This window comes from Mchenga conophoros, linkage group LG9 (assembly GCF_057382185.1).
Source record: "Mchenga conophoros isolate Kocher_MC1m ecotype Shallow Benthic linkage group LG9, M_conophoros_male_GT1.1, whole genome shotgun sequence".
Classification (NCBI taxonomy): domain Eukaryota; kingdom Metazoa; phylum Chordata; class Actinopteri; order Cichliformes; family Cichlidae; genus Mchenga; species Mchenga conophoros.
This window is the reverse complement of record NC_140534.1, coordinates 20,763,985-20,787,768: the sequence shown is the minus strand read 5'-3', so window position 1 is coordinate 20,787,768 and position 23,784 is coordinate 20,763,985. Positions and strand designations below refer to the sequence as shown.

Here is a 23,784-nt window from a genome sequence, read left to right as displayed (position 1 = left end):
TGCCTAATCCCTTAGATCTATAATACCTTAGGTCTATATACAGCAATAGAAGCGTGCACACCATCTGGCTACAACTTTATTTTATATAATTTTGTCTGTCTTTAATTCCTTCTTTATCTTTAGCCATGAATTTTACTAGAGAGACGGGCTGCAATCAAGTCCCACCTACCCACCCACACCCCAGGGGAAAAAGTTTGTGGCTTTCCACTGACTGTATTGTACTAAACATAGGCTACTAAAATAATCCTCTGACTTAATGTTTTCAGTCAGCTTAAGGCGTTTTGTTAGTGTTTCAGCCCATAGTTGCATGTTGATTGTTTCCCCTTGTTGGGGGTGTGGTTTTCATAGTATTACACAATGCTCTCTGTCTTTATACTCAGGAAATGTAATGCAGTTAGATTCAGATGTATGTATCAAATGTAACTGATGTGGCCATGCACAGTCAGTTGCCTTCTTCAGAGCTGGTGTGTTTGGACAGATAAAATGAAAGAAAGAGTCAGTCTGCGATTAAATGGGACCAACTCGGCAGTTACATGTAAATTGTTCAATATGGCGAGTAAGTGTAATAAACTGGTGAAAACTGCAAATCTGTTGCTCTCTGCACACACAAAAACTCATAGTTACGTCTTACAGTCTTGCCAGAATGTCATAGGTTTGAAACTAATTCAAAAAAGGCACCCGGCAGTCTTGTTTTTATATAGGAATATAATAAGAATACACCAGTTTCAATCAGCTGACCAAAGTCTCAATCACACAGAGATGTCCCAGACAAGTTGCACTGATTGGCGGAGACTGGCTCGGATTGATTACACCACGCTGCTGACCTGTCTGCGTTTATGAATTAGACAAAAATCATTTGCAAACCCTCAGCAATCTATGAGTGATTGCAGTTAGTCTGAAGACGATCGCAAACACCTGTGTATCAAAAGTGTTCGCCCAGAATCTGCTCGTGGGTGTCGCACACTCAACCTGTGGGCAACCAGTTGGTCACCGCAACTCCTTAGACACAATCTCAAACGTTAAATGCAGTCTTTGGACAACCACAGATTTTTACCCTAGCCACAAAGAGGTCTTTTAGTGTGACTGAACCATAACTGATATGGTATTGTGTGCTCACCTTAGTTTTAATTTATGTTCATTTGGTTATTTTTGCCACCATAAGAAGTGTTTGTGATTTTCTTGAGACTGAGATCTCTGTGTAAACATAAGTCACTTGCGTTGAAAAGGTGTTTCCTTTGACAAGTGCTTATTATATCAAAATCATAAAAACTTTAATAAAAGAATAAAGGCTAAATATTAAGCAATAAAACATGACTAAAAACTGAAACAAGCAAATGTAGTTTTGAAACCTAATGAAACTAAATTGAATTGAAAAAGGAACATGAAAACAAAATGCTAATGTAAATATTAAAATTATACCACACTATTAGAACTGGCACTGATATCAGCCCTGTTGAATGAGCTGGTTAAATTAATTTTGTACTAAATTTTCAAAGCTCATGCGATGAAGAGCTGCAAGATTTTGAAAAAGGATAGATATTATTTCATAATGAATAATTATTTGGTTCCTGACTCTAAATGGTCATTAATAAGAACAAAAATCACGTGAATTAGCTGAAACACATATGTACATGTGTCTTTAATCACCACTATTGGCCTAGATCTTCACAATCAGTGCATCCCTGAGAAAATCAAGATGTACTGCTACACTTTGACGTCTCATTTTTCTCTCATTTTCTTTTCTCTGACTTCTCTGCTCTTTGGCATCTGGTTGTGGTTATGAGGAACTTTTTAAAATCATTCGCTCTATAGCATCAGCTCGTTTCACGATCCACATCTGTGCATCCACAACGCTGACTCCTCCTCCTTCTTCTCTTTTTCTCCTGCAGATATTTCTGAGATCCCAGAGAGCATTAAGTTTTGCAGGGCCTTGGAGATTGCAGACTTCAGTGGAAACCCCCTCTCCAGGTAAGTGCATTTCAACAGCCCATCATTTTTTATGATCATTGTGGGGAAAATATAAGAACGGGGTATTCCCAGATACAGTAACGAGAGCAGAGTTGTGGGGGCAACACTGTTTTGACAGACGAAATGAAGCGCGAGTGTCATTTTCTTTGCTCTAATTACTTTGCTAAGTGTGCAGTGAACTGAACTTTTAAATATTGTAGTTGTTCGTGTGTGTGCATGTAAACAGTATATCGAGTTTGTGGAGTGTGACCCTCATTTCACTGCTAAGTAAGGATTAGGAACAGTAAATGAACACATGTCTGGAGCTGATCATTGTTTTGCGTGCTTACTACCGCTTGGCTTAACCAGGATACCAGTTAATTCCCATTATAGCCCCGTTCACCTTCATCATCTTCTTACCCCCTGTCATCAATATCTCTCCGCTCCTACTATGGAAAAGTGATTGAACAGCTGGCAGAAACTTTGATCCTGATTTCTTTAACAGATGTGGAGGGCTAGTAGTCAGTGTGTGAGTTGGCTGTTGCCATTAAAATCTAACAGACACCATTTTCCTCTTTCTCTCTGCCTCAGATTGCCGGATGGTTTCACTCAACTCCGAGCGCTCGCTCACCTGGCCCTCAATGATGTGTCATTACAGATGTTGCCCAACGACATTGGAAAGTATGTACACGCTCATTATGGCTCATAGAAGACAATCTGATAAGTTAAAAGGATTGTTTTTGTTTATTTTTTCAGTTTTTCCTCTTGGTTAGATTAAGAAAAAAATAAAAGCAACACTGACGCAAGTGGGAGCATTGGCTATCTTTTATCTCATTGTAAATGAAAAACCTTGCTCCTGGTCTGGGACGTCGTGAAAGGCCCCTTTGTCCTCTTTCCAGCACTGTGCCGATGCCGGTGCCTAATCTAGAGCCAGGTTCATTCCTTTTTTACTGAAGAACAACCGGTGCCAACAAGCTGGTAGTTGGCAAAGCACAAAAAAACTCATGAATGGAAAGTTGGAACCACAGATCAGGGTATTTCCTGGCTTAAAATTGGCTTTTGGGAATGAGGGGTGGCTGTGAATGTATGCATGATTGGTTGCGCCAATAGTTGACAGTGAGTGCTGTGTTACTGTACTTCATGTAAGTGCGCATTTTTCTGCCATTGCTGGTTATTAGATGAAGAAAAATTAATTTTATGCAAAAAAAAAATGAAACCGAACTTAAAAGATCACAATAGTTATAGTATTATTACAAGCCTGGAGAGACTAAACTAAATTGAAACCAAAGCCAAATATTCTTGTGTTCAGGATGAACCGGGGCCATGTCAGTGGCAACAGGAAGGGTTCCCCAAGAAATGACTGAAGCCTGAAGGATCTGTTCACAATTACTTTCTTACAATATTACCCCAAATTTTGCTGTATCACATTTAGTTCTCAGACCTGCTGCAATGTGGGACCAGTTCTCAGAAGTCAGGCCGAACTGGCTTCGCACAGGCAGAGAAAGTGTTTCCATGTTGGAAAATGACAATCCCACGAGGGGCCAGACATGTACACTTTACTGACACGCTTTAATTTGACGTTAAATACAGCGCATTCTTACTATGATCCATTTAGGCCCTAAGGCGACCAAACAGTTTTACTGACTAAAATGACAGAGAGGTTAATTTATTATACATGAATACTCTTTGAGCATAAACCATCCACCTCAAGGCTTCTGCAGTTATAAATCTTGTTAAAGCAATGCTAGCCATGGTTCACTGCAAAACATTACAGTGGTAGTAATTAGAATTGGGACAATTGGGTAACGAGATGAAGAACAAAACACTGTAAAAAGTTGTAGGAAAAGTAGACTCGGACATTTTTATCATTAAAATATTGCCTATATTCTACCGTAAAGCCAGCTTAATGATCCATTTCTAAACAAAAGAAGGAGGAAAGAAATCCTGATGTTTCAGCAAAGTAATGAGTCTTCATATCTTTTATATTTGGACTTGCACAGTTTTGTTTTTTTTAAGATTTGAGGCGCCTCACACATCTCTACTGATATCTGTCTTTGGCATCAGATTTCCTTATTTTGTGCCAAAAGCAGAGGGTGCAGCAGTCGCTGTGCACACTTTAGTGACAATTCACAGGCGTAAGATTGAGAACCTAAGTGCTTAAAGGTTGCAAAAACTGTAACCTGTGGCCACTGAGATTTACAGATGTGCATGAATAAAGCGAGCGTGCAGGTTCTCGAGGAGTACCGATGTGCTCTGAGGAGGCTGCGGGCCACTGCTGTTCTCAGACAGATGGAAGAGTCCCTCACCACGCCTGGCAGCCCAGACGAACAGACCCGCCATCTGACTAACCAGCCTGCCTCTCCTCTCCCTTCTTTTCCTCCCCCATCCTTTATTCTCTTCACCTGCCAACTCCTGCCCCTCATATTTTTTGTTTCTCTTCATTTATGTGCCTCGTGTTCTCTGTCATTCCTGCTTTTGTAGTTTGGCCAACCTGGTGACGTTGGAGCTCAGGGAGAACCTGTTGAAGTCTCTGCCCACGTAAGTTTTTCATCTCTGCTCATACCACACATACATATTTCACTCTCCGCATTTTTCATTGGGGTGTTTTGTCACTGCTACTTTTACCTGTCAATTACTGTAGACGTTTCGGGAAAGGCACACACCACGAGTTACTTGTAACAGCAGGTTTATGAACGTACATCACTACATGTGAATGAATGGTATGCTGTTACCAGTTGGAGCCGGAGCTCTTTGTTCTTTGAGTGCACATATTTGTGTGACGTAACCGGTTGTGCTTTGATACAGGTCGCTCTCTTTCCTGGTGAAACTGGAACAGCTGGACCTGGGCAGCAATGAACTGGAAGTTTTGGTAAGTCAGCGTCTCATCCCCTTAAATGATCATCATCGTGCTCAGACAACACCCTTGATTGTGTCTTAAAATAATATTTTTCATTTTCGCACAACCAGTAGACCAGACATACACACACGCACACACTCTCAAATTGACACGTATCACAAATATCCCTCTCACAGTCCCACCACAGTAATTATGATCCAGACCACATGTTTACTTCACCAAACGCAGCCCAGCCAGTCTGAAAGAAGTGAAGCCCTGCCTGCACTACCCCAGAGTGAGTGCCGGTTTTAGCCCGGGAACACCCACCTGTCTGTGTAGGACAGAGCAAACAATGTCTCATGTCCTGACGAGGGCGGAGGCTGAACAAACAGTTGACATCATGATGAAACCTTGCCTGCATGCCTGTCATAGACCATCGCTCAGCCAGCTTAGATGCTAATTAATTATTTCATATTTTAAATTTGAGCTCATTTCAAGATCCTTCAGTTGACTTTTTTTCCTAAAATCAGAATCTGATTTACCAACATTAGATTAAGAAATCTGTGTCAGACTAGAAGTCTCTGAAAGTCCTGAAGTTTCTGTTTCAGTACACTAATACACGGGAAAGATCATATGCATATTTAAAGGAGAGCTTTTGTGCTGATTCTTGTACTCACCTGTCATACTTGAATGGTTCAATCCGTATTTATCTTATGTTGGATTTTTGTGCAGCCCCTGTGCATCTATGAGATCTGAGGTTTACTTGTACATTTACTGACCTCATTATTACCATTGTAAAATTACATACTTGATATAAACCAAGGAACAGCATAATAGGGTCACCTTTAATTTTTATTTATCTTCTGTTTCAAAGTTTGAATTGTCCTCTACAGGTTTGTGGGGATTGTTGCCTGAAGTATCAAAGGCATATTTTTCCAACTCGGGAAAAGTGTAGAGTTGGAGATTTGAAGTAATTTTACTGGTGTAGCTGGTGAAAACAGAAGTAAAGGCAAAGCTGAAGCAGTACTTTAGCTAATTGAGCCTACCGGTTAAATACCCTCAACTATATCCAAGGGCTGTGGGTGGATTCCTCTGAAGGGTTTCTGGGCTTACCCTTAGGGATAAGTCTTTAGGAGAGACTCGGAGTAGAGCCTTTACTCTTCTGTATCCAAAGCAGCCAGTTGAGGTGTTACAAACATCTGACTGGGATGTCTTCTGGAAGTTGATAAGGCACTTTTGGGTACATCTGACTGGGAGGAGACCAGATTATGCTTCTTAGCTGTCTTGGGAACACCACACAATTCCCCAGGGAGAACTGGAGGAGGTGCCTGGCGAGAGGGAGGTTTATGGGAATGTTTTTTATACGATTGCCCATGTGACGTGGACAACACGGGACAACAGAACTTCTTGAGCTAGTGAACTTTTTCGACAACCTGCCAGATGGCCAGGACTCAAGTGAAGTGCAAAAATGACCAAATAAAACAAAAGTGATGAGTGACAAGAAGAAGACGGCACTGTTGGTGAGGCGTGTGTGTGTGTGTGTGTGTGTGTGTGTGTGTGTGTGCGCGTGCGTGCGTGCGTGCGTGCGTGCGTGCGTGCGTGCGTCAGCTGCCAGAGAAGAGAGATGGTAAGAAAGCACACCTGGTACTGATGTGTCAGAAAAGTCAAACTGAAAGTCGGAATCCGGTGGGAGTCGTGCTAGTCAGCGCTGATTTCAGCTTCAAGCATCTGAAGCGGTCTGTGGTATAACTGAGGCTGACATCAGATCTTTCTGTAACAGTCATCCACAGATGTCACATGATTTTTCTTTTCCAAATTCTCAGCCCCTCTAACAGATTTCAAATGAAGCACGATCTGCACAACGTGCCGTTTTAACACAAATTAGATTTTACATAAAAATATGGCCACTCACTCTCTTTTCTCCCCTACTTTCCTTTAGCCGGATACCCTCGGCGCTCTCCCCAACCTAAGGGAGCTGTGGCTGGACCGTAACCAATTGTCCTCATTACCACCAGTAAGTACAGCTTTTTCGTTTTTTTGTTTGTTTCTTTAAATGTCCTGATTTTCATGAAGTTCCAAACTGTTGCGTTCATGCAGAATTTACTCCCACTAGCAGTTTTCTTCTTTTTTTGTTTGCTGGATTGTATTGTGTCTCTATAGCTCACTGTAAGTGGTAATTTATGTGTTTGTGTGTGTGTGTGTGTAGGAGCTGGGAAACCTTCGTAGGTTGGTGTGTCTGGATGTGTCGGAGAATCGTCTGGAGGAGCTCCCGTCAGAGCTGAATGGCCTCCTGGCTCTCACAGACCTGCTGCTCACACAGAACCTGCTGGAGGTCGTCCCGGACAGCATAGGTGAGAAACACCAGGGGAAGGGACAGGCTTGTTTTCTGTGTTGGTGTTGGTGTTTATTACCTTTGTTTTGTAACTAACTCAGTAATTCAATAATAATTCAATAATGTTCTTCCTGTAAACTGTGTGTTATCTTGTCAGTGAAAGTTTTTGCACCTAATCATGAAGCCATATTAAGTATACACTGGGATATGGCTCTAGTGTGATCTTAAACAAGAACAGCACTGCCCCCTACTGGAAAAATAATGCCAATGAAGCACAGATATGTGTTTAATTGCAAGGACTAATTAGATTAACATATTTTACAGTATGTTGTCCGTGAGTCTTGCAAACTTACGTCTACATATTGCAGCTTAGATGGTGCATCATAAATAAGCTGTAATGTGGGCTAAGTCTGTGCTTCTGCTGTTCCTTCTTCTTTGCCCTTGCTGTGGAAAGAATACAAATAATTTCTTAGTAGTGAAGTAAAACAGATTTTAAGAATCGTGAGAACTGCCCACTGCAGCCTCTGTCTTTGTTTTTCATTTACGCTTTTCTGCATAAAACTCTTGCTCAAAATCACACACATCCACACACAGATATATTAAGAAACACGTATGTGATCTGAATGAAAAATAGTGCAGCCCAGTAGTGAAGTGTACGATGTTGTGTATTGCTAAATGTTACCGTGATTTGTCTGCAGGGTCTCTGAAACAGCTGTCCATCCTGAAGGTGGACCAGAACAGACTGACCCATCTGACTGATTCAATAGGCGAGTGTGAAAACCTCACAGAACTTGTCCTGACGGAGAACCTGCTACAGGTAGGGACGCACAGTATAAACTGCTTCCTGCAGCCCTGCATTTGACCTATTAGGGGTTCATGCACACCCATTAATAACTAAGTCCCATTAACAATAATTATGTTGAATCACTGATTCCATTAATGGCTTTCGTCTCCCTCCCTTTCGCTTTCAAAGTCGCTTCCTCGCTCGCTGGGCAAGCTGAAGAAGCTGACCAACCTGAATGTAGACCGCAACCGGCTGGGCAGCGTGCCCAAAGAGCTCGGCGGCTGTGCCAGCCTCAACGTCCTCTCACTGAGAGACAATCGCCTGGGCAAACTGCCTGCTGAGCTTGCAGATGCCACGGAGCTGCATGTGCTGGATGTGGCTGGAAACAGGTACCCTTACTTAACACCGTAGACCGTTAATAATGCACAGCAGCTTTCACAGCAAAGGTTGAAGACCTGAAAAGAATGTCTTTGCCAAAATAGATAAAACAAAGACGTTGCACCGACACTTTTGCCCTTGTAGTTCGTAATTTCATCACAGGTATGACTTTGTGCAAATTGTTTGTTACTAGAATGATCTGAAGCATAATTATCGCTGTCAAAGTGTTATTTCAGAGACTTTTATTCTTACATTCTCCTACAGTCTCTTTGCAAGTCAAAATAATCCCAGCTAGTCTTGTACTGGTGCGTGCTGCCCCCTCATTTCACTGTTTTAACGAGAGAGTGGCCTTACAGCAAGGGTTGTCAAACTGGGGTGGGGTGTGAACAACCGGTCACCAGGAGGTAATTTACTAATCAGAAGGTTGGTGGTTTGATCCCTGGCTGTTCAAGTCTGCATCCCAAAGTATCCTCGGGCAAGTTGCTTTCTGAATGCATGCGAGTAGGTGAATGAGGCATGTTGTGTGCTTAAGAGGAGTAGGAAAGTGCCATTTAACCATGACAGTGGTCCTGTAGACCACAGTATGTGAGGAAAAGCGCAAATGTCTCCCATGCCTGCTGCAGTCTCATTGGCTCTGACAGGCATGTTGAAAGAAATTCAGGTTTGTCTCACAAAGACGCCAGCCCAGCTGATGTGCTGTTCTGAGTGTACTGACAGGAAAGAAGGAAATAAATAATAGATCCACCTTAAAAATCTTAGAAATTTTAAGCTCATCTATCTGTCCTGACCTTACGTTTATCCAGATTACAAAACTTGCCTTTCGCCCTGACAAACCTCAACCTGAAGGCCATGTGGCTCGCAGAGAACCAGTCTCAGCCAATGCTCAAGTTCCAGACAGAGGACGATGAGCGAACAGGAGAGAAAGTGTTAACCTGCTATTTGCTACCCCAGCAGCCTTCCCCAAGCCTAGGTAAGCAACATGCTTTAAATAAGCATTTGAGTATTCAGACCTGTTAGACGCATGTATAGATGATGTTTATTTTAACTGGCACACTCTTTCTTCTGCCCTCTCTCTTTATCTGCAGAGAACCTGCTGCAGAACAGTGTAGATGGTAGCTGGACAGACAGCAACCTGAACAGAGTGTCGGTCATCCAGTTCCAGGAGGAGACCAAGGCTGAGGTGGATGAGGATGATGAGGCTGCTGCAGAGCGTAGAGTGAGTAAAAACTAAACAAAGCAAACCTGACCCATCAGCACAAAAGCTAAAAAAAAAGAATAATGTCGTGCTTAAAGGAAAATCAGATAAAATGCCTTTTTTTTTTCTTCTTCAGGGCCTTCAGCGCAGAGCCACACCACATCCCAGTGAGCTGAAGGAGATGAAGAAAGGGATTGAAGAGAGGAGGAATGAAGCCTACACATCCAGACAGGACGAGGATCAGTCCCTGGACCCACAGGTACATAACGTCAGAAATATGGTCACCACCAAATTAAAAAATAATAAAAAAAAATAAGCAAATAGCATTTCATTTCTTGCTGCTCAGCTCCAGTATTACAAACAACTAAACTCAAAATTTGCTCTAATACTGCCTGACTAGCTGCTGCTGTGGTACATGCTGATATAATAAAAATGATGTCATTGTTTTTAGGGAAAAAGGCTCAGTGACCTCTCCAATCAGAGCCATGACTCACAGGTGTCTAACAGCACGCTGTCGGCCACCTCCCACGAGGACAGACAAAATGTGACTGAGGCCTCTCACATGGAGAACCGTGTGGACGGCCCTTCCCCTCAGGATGAGGATGACCTTGATGAGATGGAGGTGGAGTACATTGAGGTAAATGGTGGATAGGTTTTCTCCTCATTTCATGGATTCAGTCTTTGTTTCTGTTAGACTCTAAAATCCTCTCCCTTTCTTTTCTCCAGCCCACTGTGCACTTTGCAGAAGAACCCATCATCCGAGGTGGGGACGAGGACCACGAAGAGGACGGCGAGGACGGCGAGAGGAGTGACGAGGAAGACAAGAGGCCCATGGAGAAGCGTCTGATACGAAAGGACACGCCACACTACAAGAAGCACTTCAAAATCACCAAGCTGCCCAAACCCGAGGCTGTGGCCGCTCTGCTGCAGGGCTTCAGTCCCGACGCCCTCAACTCTTCTGCTCAGGCTGCCGAGGACGAGGACGATGAGGAGGAAGAGCAGAGTGATGGCACTCCTCAGCACCGCCACAGAGTGGAGGAGGCAGAGGACAGCCGGCATCAGGTCAACTCCAGCCAAGTAAAGGTAAAAGAGAGATCCAAACACTGGCAGGGTGCAGTTCAGGAATGTAGAAAGTGTTATATATCATCACAGCAGGACATGCAGTACACACCAAGTCAGCATATTTTAGGATTTAAAACTTTACATATATATTTTTCCTTGTTTGTTGCCTCTTTGCAAACATTTGATATTGTATGCATGGAGAGCCTTTGCCACCTTGCAAGCTGCATTCACTTAAGATGGATGTGGCGTTGCATGCAGGGTCATTCCTGAGATGAAGCCGCCCTGCCCTTGTGCTATAAATCCAGGGTGATGCATTACATTCATCGCAAACTCACCAACAGCCTCATCTGGCCCCCTCAGATTTTGCCTCTCCTAGCCTGTTCCCCCACAGAAAGCATGCAGACATGTCGGCATAAATCAGCCACAGGCCATTGTGATCCCTTGTTTCCATACAAGACTGCATTCAGATCTTTGTCTAAACCTTTTTTTTTTTTCTTTGTGGATAAATTCAGCCTTTCTTGCTCAACACTGGCGCGCCTTATCATCAGTTACCTGCTGATTTAATTGAATATTGACACTTGCACACTGCTTTTGTAACATTGTATGCTTGTAAAGTATGAATGAAACGAGTGAAGGATGCTCGGGAGCTGCTTATCAATGAATGTCCTTGTTGATCATTAGACTTATTAAATTGAGATCTGTTAATTTGTGTCACGCTAATTGTAGAAATCCTTTTTAACCTAATGATCAAACATCATCATGAATCTGTTTGGTGTGTGGGTATGGATGTGTGCGTGCGTGTGGGTGACTGAACTCGGACCAACCAGAACATGTACTGGCAGAGCTGGAACACAACATCGAATGAGCCTGGCTTGCGTCACATGGTCGTATTTTCTTTCACTGGATTTTTGTAGGGACTTTGTTCTTCTAGTAAATCAGTTTCTGTATCATTTCTTTTGTACTTTCTGTGAATCGTTTAGCTATGTTTATATTTTTTTAGCTTGAAACTGACTTCTTCACCTAAATTTAAGTCTTGCTCCTGGAGGAAATTGCTCTTGATGGTGTGGAGGCTGGGCTTGTTGTGGTTTGGGAGCTTTTGCCTTCTTTTGTCCACTCTCTCTGCACTGTATTTTTTGCATTCTGGCTCAGCTCCTTGGTCTTGTCTTTCCACCTCTGCCTGTATTTTGCTTTTGGTGGCTGGGGAGTGAGTGTGGATTCGCTTCTGCTTCACAACCTGCAAGCAGACAGTGGCGTGTTGAGTGTCTGGTGTGTCTGGAGGTTTTTATATTTTTTTTGTTCTGTTTTGTTTTTTTTTTGGGTGTGTCTGTCTGTGTGCATATTTTTATTTTGGCCTGACTAATCCGCATGCCTCTTGCTGGTTCCTGTCCTAACAGGGGGTGTCATTTGATCAAGTCAATAATCTGCTGATTGAACCTGCTCGAATTGAGGAGGAAGAGGTCTGTACCTACTCTTTCCCATCCACTCTTGTCTTTCCGTCCCTCACTCACCCATTCATTTGTCCACCCATACTCAGAAATGGAGAAAACTTCCCACAGAAATCCACGGTTAATCCGAGCCGATCACTAGGGAACCCCTCTAATCCCAGCTCATTCACAGGAGGGGCCAGTGTGGCAGAACCTGAATACAGGACTGAAACTGACACTATTTATTTCTTCCTTCTTCTTACTGGACAGCTGGAGTGTGGACACTTTAACCCTGTGATAGTAAACATGTAGTGAGAGTTTCATTCTCAGCATTTTGTGCTTTTTGGAGTCTAAAGCAGAGAGCCAGGCACTTGATAACATTTAACTTTTAATTTAATTTTTGGCCTTTTAAACGCAACATTTGTGGTTTTCCATTGATCCTTCCCTTCTGGGTTTTATAATAAACCAATCACAGGTCATACCTGAAAAACAGCATTTGTTTAATAAATTGCCTGAACTCAGTGAATGAATTAAGTTTTTTTTTCTTTGTAATCATAGTAAGATTGTTACTTCCACCTCAAAACAAGGTAGTCATCATTAACTGGTGATTAATTAACCCCGCCCCCTCAGTATTTGAACATACACACCAAAGAGGAAAAAATATATACCACCAGTTCCTCTGTTAAATAAACAGTGTGAGGAAAACACGGAGAGCAGGTTCTCAGCGAGGAGTCGGTATTCTTATCATTGCACGTGCTGCAGATTGATCAACCATATCTGATGTTTTTGCATATAGATTAAACATGTAGGTTAATTTCAGTGCATTTACAGCAGTTTTGCACAGCTTGCACATATTGCTATTTTGAAGGAAACTCTGGCCTTTCCAGTTATTGAGTAGTTGAATTCTCCTCTTCAGGCTGAACCAGATCTTTTTCTTTTCCTTCTATAAAAGGGTTAGTGCCATAAGGATTGAAGTTTGCAGATATTCAGTCAGTCCAGGTTCTGGCACACTCTGCCTCTCCCCTGCCTCTCCTCTGCTTCTGCTGCTTTGCTCCTTTTTCATCCCGTCCAGTGCCTTGTCACCCTGGAATGAATGGGCTGGTTACACTCTGATGAGGCAAACCCACTTTCCCAACTTCCTCCAGGTTTTAATCCAGCTTCCAAACAGGATAACCGGTGGATGGATGACAAAGTCGATTTTTGATTGTGTAAATCTGTAACACATGGCTGTTATTTCAAGTGCAAGAAAGAGCTTGTTTCAGATTTGCTTTTGTTTTTGTTTATTCCCTCCATCTACATTTTATTTTTTGCATGATTCACTGTATATCGGTACATTTAGTATGTTTAGTGTGGGTGATGAAAATTTGCAAGAAACATTTGTTCTCGCTCTTGTCACACTGAGCAACACTGGAGTCTCAAAGCAAGGACTCCACCTTTAGGGCACTTAAAACTGTTGTCTGTTACTTCCTTCCATCTGTACCTCATTTGTCTCCATTCCTCCCCTTTTTGCATGGCCTGCAAGTATGCATAATGTACACAAGTCTACACTCCAATTCATACATAATACACTTTGTTTTGGGAAAAATGTTGGTCTCACTGAGTCCAGCCGAAGCATTTTTACACAGTGTGTTAGAATTCATGTCCCATGTCAGTTCATTGGTTAATTGGTGGATGATTTGGGTCAAACTTTTTGTTCGTGCTTTAAATCAAATTCAGGCAAACACAAAGCCATCTGCCTCCCATTTAAACTGGCATAGGCCCATAAACTGACACTGAAGTCAGCGTTTATCCATCAGCAAAAACAAAGGGTGCAGCACTGATTGACGCCACCTTCTTGCTGAAAGAGGTTACCCACGACTTAAAATACAGGGTTCATCAAAAAGAATCATCCAATTTTAAAGTGCTTTAAACCTGCAGCTGTTCACCGATCAACTATCGAAACACGTACCGTGAGTAAGAGCACATTCGTGAGTTTCATGTGGTTGCCGGTAGGTAGCATAACAACAGCACTGACTCCAGACAATGCTCACTAAAGTATGGAAGGAGTTTGGCTATGTCATGGACATTTACCATGCGTCCGGAGGGAGGCACATTGAGCACTTGACACTGCAAGCTTTGCATAAAACTTTATATTCATGCATTTTAAAAATTTACCACATGGTTCTTTCTCTGTCCATTACTTAAAAAATGTAGCCTTTCAAAATCAGATAATTCTTTTTGATACACCCTGTATAAACCCAAACAAAACAAAGTAAATCGCCGTGGGCTCGTTTTCCTCTTAATCTGCCCTAAGATGAGTAGGCTTTTTATGGGTTTTCACTCCCAGTATTGTTGACTCCCCCGTCCTCAACTTGCAGCACACCCTCACCATCGTGCGACAAACAGGCGGCCTGGGCATCAGCATTGCTGGTGGAAAAGGATCCACGCCTTACAAAGGAGATGACGAGGTAGGGCTGGGTACCTGGGGTTTGTTTAGGTTTGGAAGTATTTGAGGTCACAGACTGACTGTGTTAATGTTTGGTTGCTTTTAGGGAATCTTCATCTCCAGAGTGTCTGAAGAGGGTCCTGCAGCCAGAGCTGGAGTTAAAGTGGGAGACAAACTGCTGGAGGTAAACATCTGCATGTCTGTGTGTGTGACAGGGAGGGTGACTAGAAGAGTGTTTTGTTTGTTTTGTTAAACAGAAAACAAACAATCTCCTTGTCTCAGGTAAATGGAGTGGACCTCCACGAAGCTGAGCATCACACAGCAGTGGAAGCTCTCCGCAGCTCCGGTGCTACAGTTTCCATGACAGTGCTGCGGGAGCGCATGGTGGAACCAGAGAACGCCATCACCACCACACCGCTTAGGCCCGAGGATGACTACTTTCCACGGGAGAGGCGGAGCAGCGGCCTTGCCTTTAACTTGGAGAACAGTCCAAGCGGGCCGAGGCAGCGGTTCTCCACCTGCCTCATCCGTAATGACAAGGGGCTGGGATTCAGCATCGCAGGGGGGAAAGGCTCCACGGCGTACCGCACAGGGGACACGGTGAGGAAAGAAAAGAAAAGAAATAAAAGAGCCTCAGCTGGCTCCTTTCGATGTGGAGGAGCCGCGGCTCGACTCTGAGCCCCTCCCAAATGACTGAACTCCTCACCCTATCACTAAGGGAAAGCCTATCCACCTTTTTCTCATCCTCTGAAGATCACTTCTTATATTGAGCTGTCAGATACACATCATAAAGTTCATAGTGCTGACATCAGAGGCAGAGAGGTGTCGGTTGTGACAGTACAGACATTAAATTCATTATGTGACAGATGAGGCAGAATTTATTCGCAAATGGAATAAAAATGTTGATATGTAGAAAAACAGGCTGCGGTTACGTTAATCTGTCTTTGTGGATTGACCATCATGTTGCCGTCTGCTTACAACCATTTATTGATCAACTGCTGTACGTGGAAAAGGCATCTGTCCGTCTATGGTGCACTTTTTGTTGTCATACTACAACCAGTTCTGAGCGGGTAAATGATTTAGCTGTTTCAAGTGTGTTTGGCGTGTATTTCTCTGTTGATATGCATGAATGCCAGCTAAATTATTGAGAACATAACTGATAGATTAATCCATACTTAGAATAATGGTTGTGGATTGTTCCCAACACCTGGTAAGCCCTGTCTGCATGTGAAGCGATTGATTTGCTTTGCTTCTGTAGCTGAAACTTGGGCACTACTGTAAGAGTCCAGGCCTCTTGTTGCCAAGGTGACCCTCTTATGTATTTACCATCCCATCATTTTCCACCCAGCAGCATCTTTTGCTCCCATATCAAACACCTCCCTCGTAGTTGACCTGCCCACTGAAATTATAGTTAAGTAAACCTTAAAAGTAAGAGTAATTTATATTTAACTGAGTTTTATTTAGCCTGATAGGAGACTATCAGATCACAGTGTCATGTCTGATGTTAAAATAAGCAGCACAAGGGACAGATGTTTGTCTGAGATCTGTATCATGTTGTAGTTCATTATGCAAGTTTGTGTAAACATCCAAGCAGAGCGTCCTCTGTTTGAATCAGTTAAATGGCATTACAGAAGTATTCCTGTCATTCATCTTTAGATGATTTAACACAATACTTCATTGAACTGACTCAGTTCTTTGAGGGAGTTGTTTGGTTCCTCAGATTGAGATGTGATGGCTGCTTTATTTTACTCGTGTGATGTATGCAACCTTCTGTCAATGTCCAAATCTGGGGAATGAAGAAGGGAATAGAGGAAAAAGACATTTTAAAAAAACATCCAAAACTGCAGACAGCGCCTCATACTATCAATAAAAGGGTTTTCAAAAAGTGTGGTTTGAAAGTTAGGAAGTGAAGTCACATGTTTGCAGTAACAGTCTCAGTCAGAGCGAATCTGTCTTTTAACGCCGTCTATTCTGGCCACAGCGCTTACAGTCATCTCCTGGGAGACGCCGATATGAATAGCCAGCCTTGACACTCGATAGGCCTGCTGTAATTTGGATATGTATATTTGGGCCAGCACACTGCTGCTCTGCAGCTCGAGCAGCTCCAGGAGCCCACAAAGAGGGAAGGAGTCATAAACATAAGGTTTAAGCGGGTCTGACTGTAAGTCTTTCCTCCCTTTCAAAAAGCCTTTTGAAGTGGATGCAGTGACTCACCTGGTGGATGTGAATTGGTGCACTAGACTTTGCACATGCATTTGTTTACACATTCTGTTCATGTGGGACAGGCTAGCAGCTAGGCTGGGTTTTTATTGGTGTACAAACGGTGTAATGTGTCTGAGCAAAGGGGACAGCGTTTCAGCGCTCGTACTTTGTAACGAGCTGCTGGCAGTCGAGGCTTTTAATGCGTTTTAACTATTTGGCGCTGACCTGTTAATCAGTTATATGTAGAGGTTGTTTGTGTGTTGTCTGGCAGTGTGGGCTGCTAATGTGTCGAACTATGTCAATTTTGCAGCAGTCATGAAAACAAATTCAGTTTTTCTTTCAGTGCGAGCGTTTACATATAGGTCTGTGGTTTGTTGTAGCCATCGTTCGGAATGATGCCGTTGTTAGTTGCAGTATATGAGAATGTTTGAGTAAAAAATAAGTTATCTACAAATGTGCAGAAATGTTTTAAATCAGTAGTCGTCCTTGTCTTGTTTTGTTTTAGGGAATCTACATCTCTCGAATCGCAGAGGGCGGAGCGGCACACAAAGACAGCACGCTGCGTGTGGGCGACAGGGTGATCTCTGTGAGTACTACCATCCTTCTCCATCTGGACACTGTAGTGTTGACTGTGATCAAAGCAGGGCTTTCTTTACAAACAGGAATAAGTTTAGACATGAATCCCAAACAATTAGGTATCGTTTTTGTGTTGTGAGAATAACAGCGATACAACATTTTTCCTACATCTGGTAAATGCGGCATTTACTTTTTGACATTTTTGTTGCATTTTGTTCCATTTTTGTTGTGAAACTGTGTCATTTGTGCCAGCATCACTGCTTTCATAAGTCAGTTTTAGGCTTTGTGTGACTGACATGGTGTTTCCATCCTGAGCATATGAATTAAGGTTATCTCATCAAAATCTCACACATCACGTCCATGAGTTAGTGATACGGTCCTCATATGAAAGTCATTCTCTATTTGGATTCGATGAAGATTTTTTATTTGCTTTAGTTAAATATTAAAACATTTAGCCTTTGCATGATCTTTCTTTTCATCCCACTCCAAGCTTTGCTTTGTGCTCCCGTATCTTTCTGCGTATTAGCAACTCTTCTGTCGCATGTTTTTGTCTGGTCACATGCACATTTGCACACTTTGTTATTTACTGTAAATGAACTGATGATGATCAGATCTGTTTCTTTACTGCACTTCCTGCTCTCTGTAATCACAGAAAAGCTTCCTGAATGGTCCTCTTTGCCTTCTTTCTGGGTTTCCTCTTTTCTTTCATTGGCTTCTCTTTGGTTCTCTTTTCCTCTCTCACGCTCTCCTGTTGTGCATGCTCACTAATGCATTGAGTACATCTCCTTGCCTGCTTGGTGGTGGGTATGGTGTTGGGGGTGGAGTGGGCTGAGCCTGTTGCTCTGCTGATTTTGTGGAACACGAGTTACCACAACAGCAGGAGCTGCAGTGTGTCAGCCCGTGGTAAGAGCTGGTACTGTCGGGTCTGTGCCGACCTCTGCTTGTCACTTTGGACTAGACTGCATGCCTAAAAGCTACCCCTATTTATTTGATCCTAAAACACACATAAACAGTAATGAAATGGTTAATCTGTGGTGTCTGACGACTTCTTGTTGCCTTTGTGGACTTAAGATCAATTTTGGAGAAGCTACACACTTCCACTGAAGTTTTAAGTAAACAAAGGCAAGAAGTGCTGAACTGATTACATGAAAAGATAGCAGCATGGGCATTCATGAGCTCACTTCAGGCAGTTTGACGAAAAATAGTTCTGCTTGCTTGCAGCTTTTCTCCCTCAGGGACGCTCTGCCATCTTAAATTGCCTGCAGCACCCCTCACTTTCCGTATAAGATCCTGCTGCTTTGTGTAGGTGTTTGGTTCTTCTTTAAATAACTCGCTTTGGTGCACTTGAAAAATCTCAGAATTACAAATCAGATCGGTTTAGAACTTAAACATTCAGTTTTCATTTTGGGTAATGAATGGAGAGAGCGATGAGAAACGACTGTTGGCAGGCTGGGTTTGTTGTCAAATATTCATCCTATGAGTAGCAAATGACCAGTGGGAGCGTCCTGGTGGGCTGACACCCTCCGCGGTTGGTTTTACTGTGAATCCAGATCAATGGTGTAGACATGACAGAGGCCAGGCATGACCAGGCAGTAGCGCTCCTTACCGGCACCTCCCCCACCATCGCCCTCCTGGTGGAGCGTGACTTGAATGCACCAGGGGGCTCTCCAGGTCAGACCCGGGCACGAGCCCACTCCCCTCCACCCCCAGAACCATCAGATTCTCCAGACCAGGACGAGGAAAGCCTCGGGAACCATCTGAGCCGGATGGAGGACGAGTATCCCATCGAGGTGAGAATTCGAGGACTGACTTGTGTGTCGAATAGTTTTGGTTTTTGTTTAGTCGTTTTAGTAGCCATTGCTGTAGAAACGTCATTGAAGCACTCAGTGTTAATGCTTGTTTATGTGGCCTCGCCTTATCCTTATTGCTGTCCAGTTCCAGAGAAGATGGTGTATGGTATGAAGGCTTGAGTAGTTAGTAGCTGTCAATAAAGCACTAATGGTGTTGTTAAATAGAAAGTTGTTTTTGATATTTATTAGACTATAACAGATGTAGATTTGACTTGTGATGTTTGAGTCGTCGTCTTTACATTCAGGCTTTAAATTATTTTTCAAATCTTCTGGTAAAGCCAATCTAACCTAATCCTAACAGGAAGTTACCCTGGTGAAGTCTGGAGGCCCTCTAGGCCTGAGTATTGTAGGAGGCAGCGACCATGCCAGCCACCCTTTTGGTATCAATGAACCTGGGGTGTTCATCTCAAAGGTATTACTGTAAAACAGGTGTATTCTTACACTTTCATCTCCTGAAAGTGACTGACATCTCCTGTTGCATGACTCCGTGACTTCACCTCATTTCTTCAGGTGATTCCTCATGGGTTGGCAAGTCAATGTGGGCTCCGTGTTGGCGACCGGATATTAGAGGTGAACAGCATTGACCTGCGACATGCCACACACCAGGAAGCTGTGCGGGCCTTGCTGGCCAACAAGCAGGAGATCCGTATGTTGGTACGGCGGGACCCTTCACCGCCGGGAATGCAGGAAATCATGATCCAGAAGCAGCCTGGAGAGAAACTTGGTATCAGCATTCGCGGAGGGGCCAAGGGTCATGCTGGAAATCCTTTCGACCCCACAGATGAGGGCATCTTCATCTCAAAGGTTCTTTAGCAATCCAAAGCAACACATCTTGGCACGACTCAGCTTTAATTGAGGTTATTATCAACATGAGAAATGTGAACATGCTCACATTTTTGACTGTTTTCTGCAGGTAAGTTCGACCGGCGCAGCGGCAAGGGACGGGCGACTGCAGGTTGGCATGCGAATTCTCGAGGTGAACAACCACAGCCTGCTGGGGATGACGCACACGGAGGCGGTGCGAGTGCTCCGTGCTGTCGGGGACTCTCTGGTCATGCTGGTTTGTGATGGCTTTGACCCTGGCAAAGTGGCTGCAGTGGAGGTGAGATGGCATAAACAGTCAGATTTGGATATGTACAGTTTATTATGTACAGCAGGAACTTACCAAACCTCTGATCGTTCTGTCTTTATATCAGCTAATGTATATTCCCTTTTATCATGTACCTGGCTTGAGTGTTTAAGTAGAACTATAGCTTTCAGTTAAAAACATCTCCATTTTCAAAGGTTTAAACTGTACTCTGTGTTGGTTTTCAGGCATCTCCGGGTATCATTGCCAACCCATTTGCAACCGGTATTGTGCGAAAGAACAGTATGGAGAGCATCTCTTCTATAGACCGAGACCTGAGCCCAGAGGAGATGGAAATAATACAGAAGGTGTGTTTTTACTACAAGTGTACATTTTAACTTCTATACATAAACTATATATAAAAGATGGCCACTACAACATTGATTTTTGCACTCCTTATGCTCAAAGTTTAGCGGTTTAGCTGGTGAATCTAAAAGTGAACTTATATGGATGAGAGGGCAGAGTGTTATCTGCTAAGACCACAGTCGCTCAGATCTAGAGTTGGTAGATCTGAGCGAGGTTACTGGCTTATGCCATGTGAAATCGATTTCAAAGAGGGCATTGAACAAAACCTTTAACCTTGTTGTTATCGTTTTAGTCACTACCAGATTGGTGTGGTTGCCTCTAGTTTGCATAGAAGACACACACTTGTCTCCAAATACTCCGTGATGAATAAACAGGCAATGGCGCATAATGCGCACCTACCAAATTATGCTTCCAATAGAATCATAAATTAGGATAATGAAGCAGGACATGCTTCAGATGCATTGCTACGTTATAACCATGCAGTGTCCCTCAGTTTCGACTCACTCTTTAACTCCAGCTTCCAAACATCCTGCGCCTTCACAGCAGGATTCACTAACCATCTGGTGGCAACACAGTGGCTTCATTCTTTAATATATGGTCTATGATTTGAAGTTCAATTTGCTGCTTGAGAAGCTGCAGATTTTTTCACTTGTGCATGAGCTTCATTTTTTCATTACATTGCTATCACTGATGTACTTAAGGTCAGGTACTGATGGTGTTGATTTTAACATGCAGAATGCACTTTTGAGGCTCCTTAAAGATCCAGCAGATCCACATAAGTGCAGTGCAACGCTGGTGTACTAACCAAAGCCGCTGCCATTCAGCGCAACCTGTGAATCGGATGTTTTATTCAGCAATTCTGCCACACCAGCACAGTGCTTCCACAGCAGTTTGGTGTTAGCAAGTGGAGTTGTACAGATTTACTCATTCTGGGCATGCACGCCGCACGTACCCATCTTTCTATCGGAGCGGCCAGAATGCGCCAGCCCAGTTGTTTGTTTTGTCCAGATTAGTTTTTGGGAGGCTGCCCGTTCTAAAGGAATGCAGGGTCTGCTGGTTTATTGAATGCCATGTTTCTGCTGTTTCTCTGCACACGTTTAGCCGTAACCACGTTTGCCAGGGCTTATTTACAGAAACTGAATTGCCTCTGCTGAGCTTTACATGATGAACAGTAGCTTTTAGCATTGTAAGGTTAAATGTTGGTCTTCGTCAGGAGTCTGAGATGGTGAGAGAGACATCACAGTGGGAGCGAGAAGAGATGGAGAAAGTGGTAAGTGAAATTGAAAATCATTTGTTTTGGGAAAGGTAGAGAGCAGATTGATGAAGATGAATCAATGCAAGAAAACTCAGTTTTTCTGTGGCAGTATAGCTGAAAAGAAATTATACTGGGTCTGCAGGGTGGAGTTAGAGTCACATCCTCACGTTTGCCTGTTACCGGGTGAATGAAGCTTCCCCTCTGCACCCTGTGTGGGCATCATGTTTGACAGAACTGTTCCTGCAATGTCCCACCTTGCATGCTTTTTCTGCTCCTATAGCCGATGAATAGAATACTTTTTAATGTGTGTGGGTTCTATCCTTTCTTTCCCTTCTGTTTCTTTTTTTCACCTATCCTCTACCTTTGGTGCGTTATGTATGATCCAAAATCATCCAATCATTCCATCTCCATACCACTTTCCTCACTGTTGTTTCTCTTCTCTCTAACACTACTTTCCTCGTCTTCCTCTTTATTTCAACCCTCATCGCATTACTGTGTGGCTGTGTGTGACTGTGTGTCTTCCCCTCTGTACTTCTCCTCTTCCTCCCCTTCCTCTCTTGGTGAAGGAGCGAATGCGCTTGGAGCGTGAGGAGGCAACTCGCCTGCTAGAAGAGGAGACTGAGGTGAGATACTCCTCATCAGCAGGTCCTCGGGTGAACTTCCTGTCTGCAGTTTAGACACAAATGCTAAATAAATGTGTCTTAAACTTTTATACATTTTCTTTTTTTAAGGGACCCACTTTAAATTGGAATAGTTGTGCTGGAGGTGCCCTGATAAGTGTCCACCTGCAAATGTAACCAAACAAAGGGTACAAACACTTAAATCATAATTGAAGCAGCTCCTAAAGGAAAAAAGAGGAAATTCCCAGTCTTCTTTTTGACTTTTAGTTTCAATTTTTAAAAAATTTAAATCCTTAAAAACAACTCAATCTCATGGAAAAACCACCCTTAGATTTATGAAACGTTCACATTTATACATTTAGAGTCAGGAGTTCCAGATCAGTGCAGGTGATTTAAAAACCCTGGAATTAGGCTTATTAAACCTCATCTGAGTTCTGGATTTCTCTTTGCTCTTCAGCATCTTTAAAAAAGCGCTTTAAAAAAAGATCTCTAAACATTTAAACTAAAGCGTTTCACTTTAAGGAAAATCTACTGTGAGTGAGGTCAAATACTGACTGTGAAGCACTTTTTGGTATGAGGGACTGAGCAGCCGTTGCCCACTCATTAAATTGAACTCTAGGTAAGGTAAATGACTTTAATCACACTGGAAATCCAACAAGAAATGTCTCAGAAAGAAGAGATGTAGTGTTATGAAAGGAAAAAAAAAAGTATTGCTATAAAAAAAGCAAATTTAATGGAAATAAAACTCCTATACGAAGCTGTTTCAGCTCTAAAAGGCTGATGCTAGTCTGAGGGTTGCTACCTTTTTCCGCAGAAGGATATTATAGCTGTTAACATTATTTGTGGAGCTGTGCTATTTCACGTACTGATCAAACAATAACCCAATCCACAGATTTGAAGGCTTATTTAAGCTTTATAAAACTTTTACAGCTGCTATTTCAGCTGAACATATTTGATCGTCTAGTCTACATATAATGATAGATTATGCAACAACCCTGAGGTTTCCTTTGATATTAGACATCAATTACATGTGTTTAAATTGTCATGCACAGCTGGAAAACTTTTAAGACTATAGAGTAGGAAAATCACTCACAGTGAGACATACAGAAAGTGCCAGTATTGATCTTTCGCTTGATTTCTTGTATTTGTTATGTGACCACCTGCTCTTTGTAAACTAAACTTCAGTGCAGACCGTCTTACCTCTGGGTCTGTTTATTTCCCATCAGAGCATTGGCACTGGACCGCTAAAGCTCGACTACAAAACGCTAGCTGCGCTGCCCACCACGAGTCTGCAGAAGGTCAGCAGGGTGAGTTTTACTTCATGTTTGTCTGATTTTTACTTTTCAGAGTTTGTAAAAAGAAAGCAGTCTTCTTGAGTCAGCATTTTGGGAGCGGCCCATGCAGGAAGTCTCTTTAAAAGCTCAGAATAGACCCAGCGTCAGTCAGCTGGACCTCTATGAGAACTT

The 23,784-nt window shown here is 42.9% G+C and overlaps 1 protein-coding gene across 4 annotated transcripts in view; it reads left to right on the top strand.

The window, feature by feature from the left end:
- The window catches only part of scrib (scribble planar cell polarity protein), an 80,085-nt gene that overhangs the window by 35,476 nt on the left and 20,825 nt on the right, over nucleotides 1-23,784 (top strand). For 3 of the 4 annotated variants that reach the window (XM_085286872.1, XM_085286874.1, XM_085286873.1), the window contains exons 3-28: nucleotides 1,890-1,968; nucleotides 2,539-2,628; nucleotides 4,429-4,485; nucleotides 4,753-4,816; nucleotides 6,723-6,797; nucleotides 6,990-7,134; nucleotides 7,814-7,932; nucleotides 8,089-8,288; nucleotides 9,081-9,247; nucleotides 9,363-9,493; nucleotides 9,609-9,731; nucleotides 9,924-10,109; nucleotides 10,199-10,555; nucleotides 11,929-11,991; nucleotides 14,316-14,405; nucleotides 14,490-14,567; nucleotides 14,666-14,983; nucleotides 17,091-17,171; nucleotides 18,712-18,951; nucleotides 19,313-19,423; nucleotides 19,522-19,815; nucleotides 19,925-20,113; nucleotides 20,326-20,445; nucleotides 21,657-21,713; nucleotides 22,265-22,321; nucleotides 23,545-23,625. In XM_085286872.1, coding sequence (XP_085142998.1) covers nucleotides 1,890-1,968; nucleotides 2,539-2,628; nucleotides 4,429-4,485; nucleotides 4,753-4,816; nucleotides 6,723-6,797; nucleotides 6,990-7,134; nucleotides 7,814-7,932; nucleotides 8,089-8,288; nucleotides 9,081-9,247; nucleotides 9,363-9,493; nucleotides 9,609-9,731; nucleotides 9,924-10,109; nucleotides 10,199-10,555; nucleotides 11,929-11,991; nucleotides 14,316-14,405; nucleotides 14,490-14,567; nucleotides 14,666-14,983; nucleotides 17,091-17,171; nucleotides 18,712-18,951; nucleotides 19,313-19,423; nucleotides 19,522-19,815; nucleotides 19,925-20,113; nucleotides 20,326-20,445; nucleotides 21,657-21,713; nucleotides 22,265-22,321; nucleotides 23,545-23,625 — 3,572 coding nt within the window. The remainder of the gene's footprint in view (nucleotides 1-1,889; nucleotides 1,969-2,538; nucleotides 2,629-4,428; nucleotides 4,486-4,752; nucleotides 4,817-6,722; nucleotides 6,798-6,989; nucleotides 7,135-7,813; nucleotides 7,933-8,088; nucleotides 8,289-9,080; nucleotides 9,248-9,362; nucleotides 9,494-9,608; nucleotides 9,732-9,923; nucleotides 10,110-10,198; nucleotides 10,556-11,928; nucleotides 11,992-14,315; nucleotides 14,406-14,489; nucleotides 14,568-14,665; nucleotides 14,984-17,090; nucleotides 17,172-18,711; nucleotides 18,952-19,312; nucleotides 19,424-19,521; nucleotides 19,816-19,924; nucleotides 20,114-20,325; nucleotides 20,446-21,656; nucleotides 21,714-22,264; nucleotides 22,322-23,544; nucleotides 23,626-23,784) is intronic. The other variant, XM_085286876.1, reaches the window with a different exon arrangement.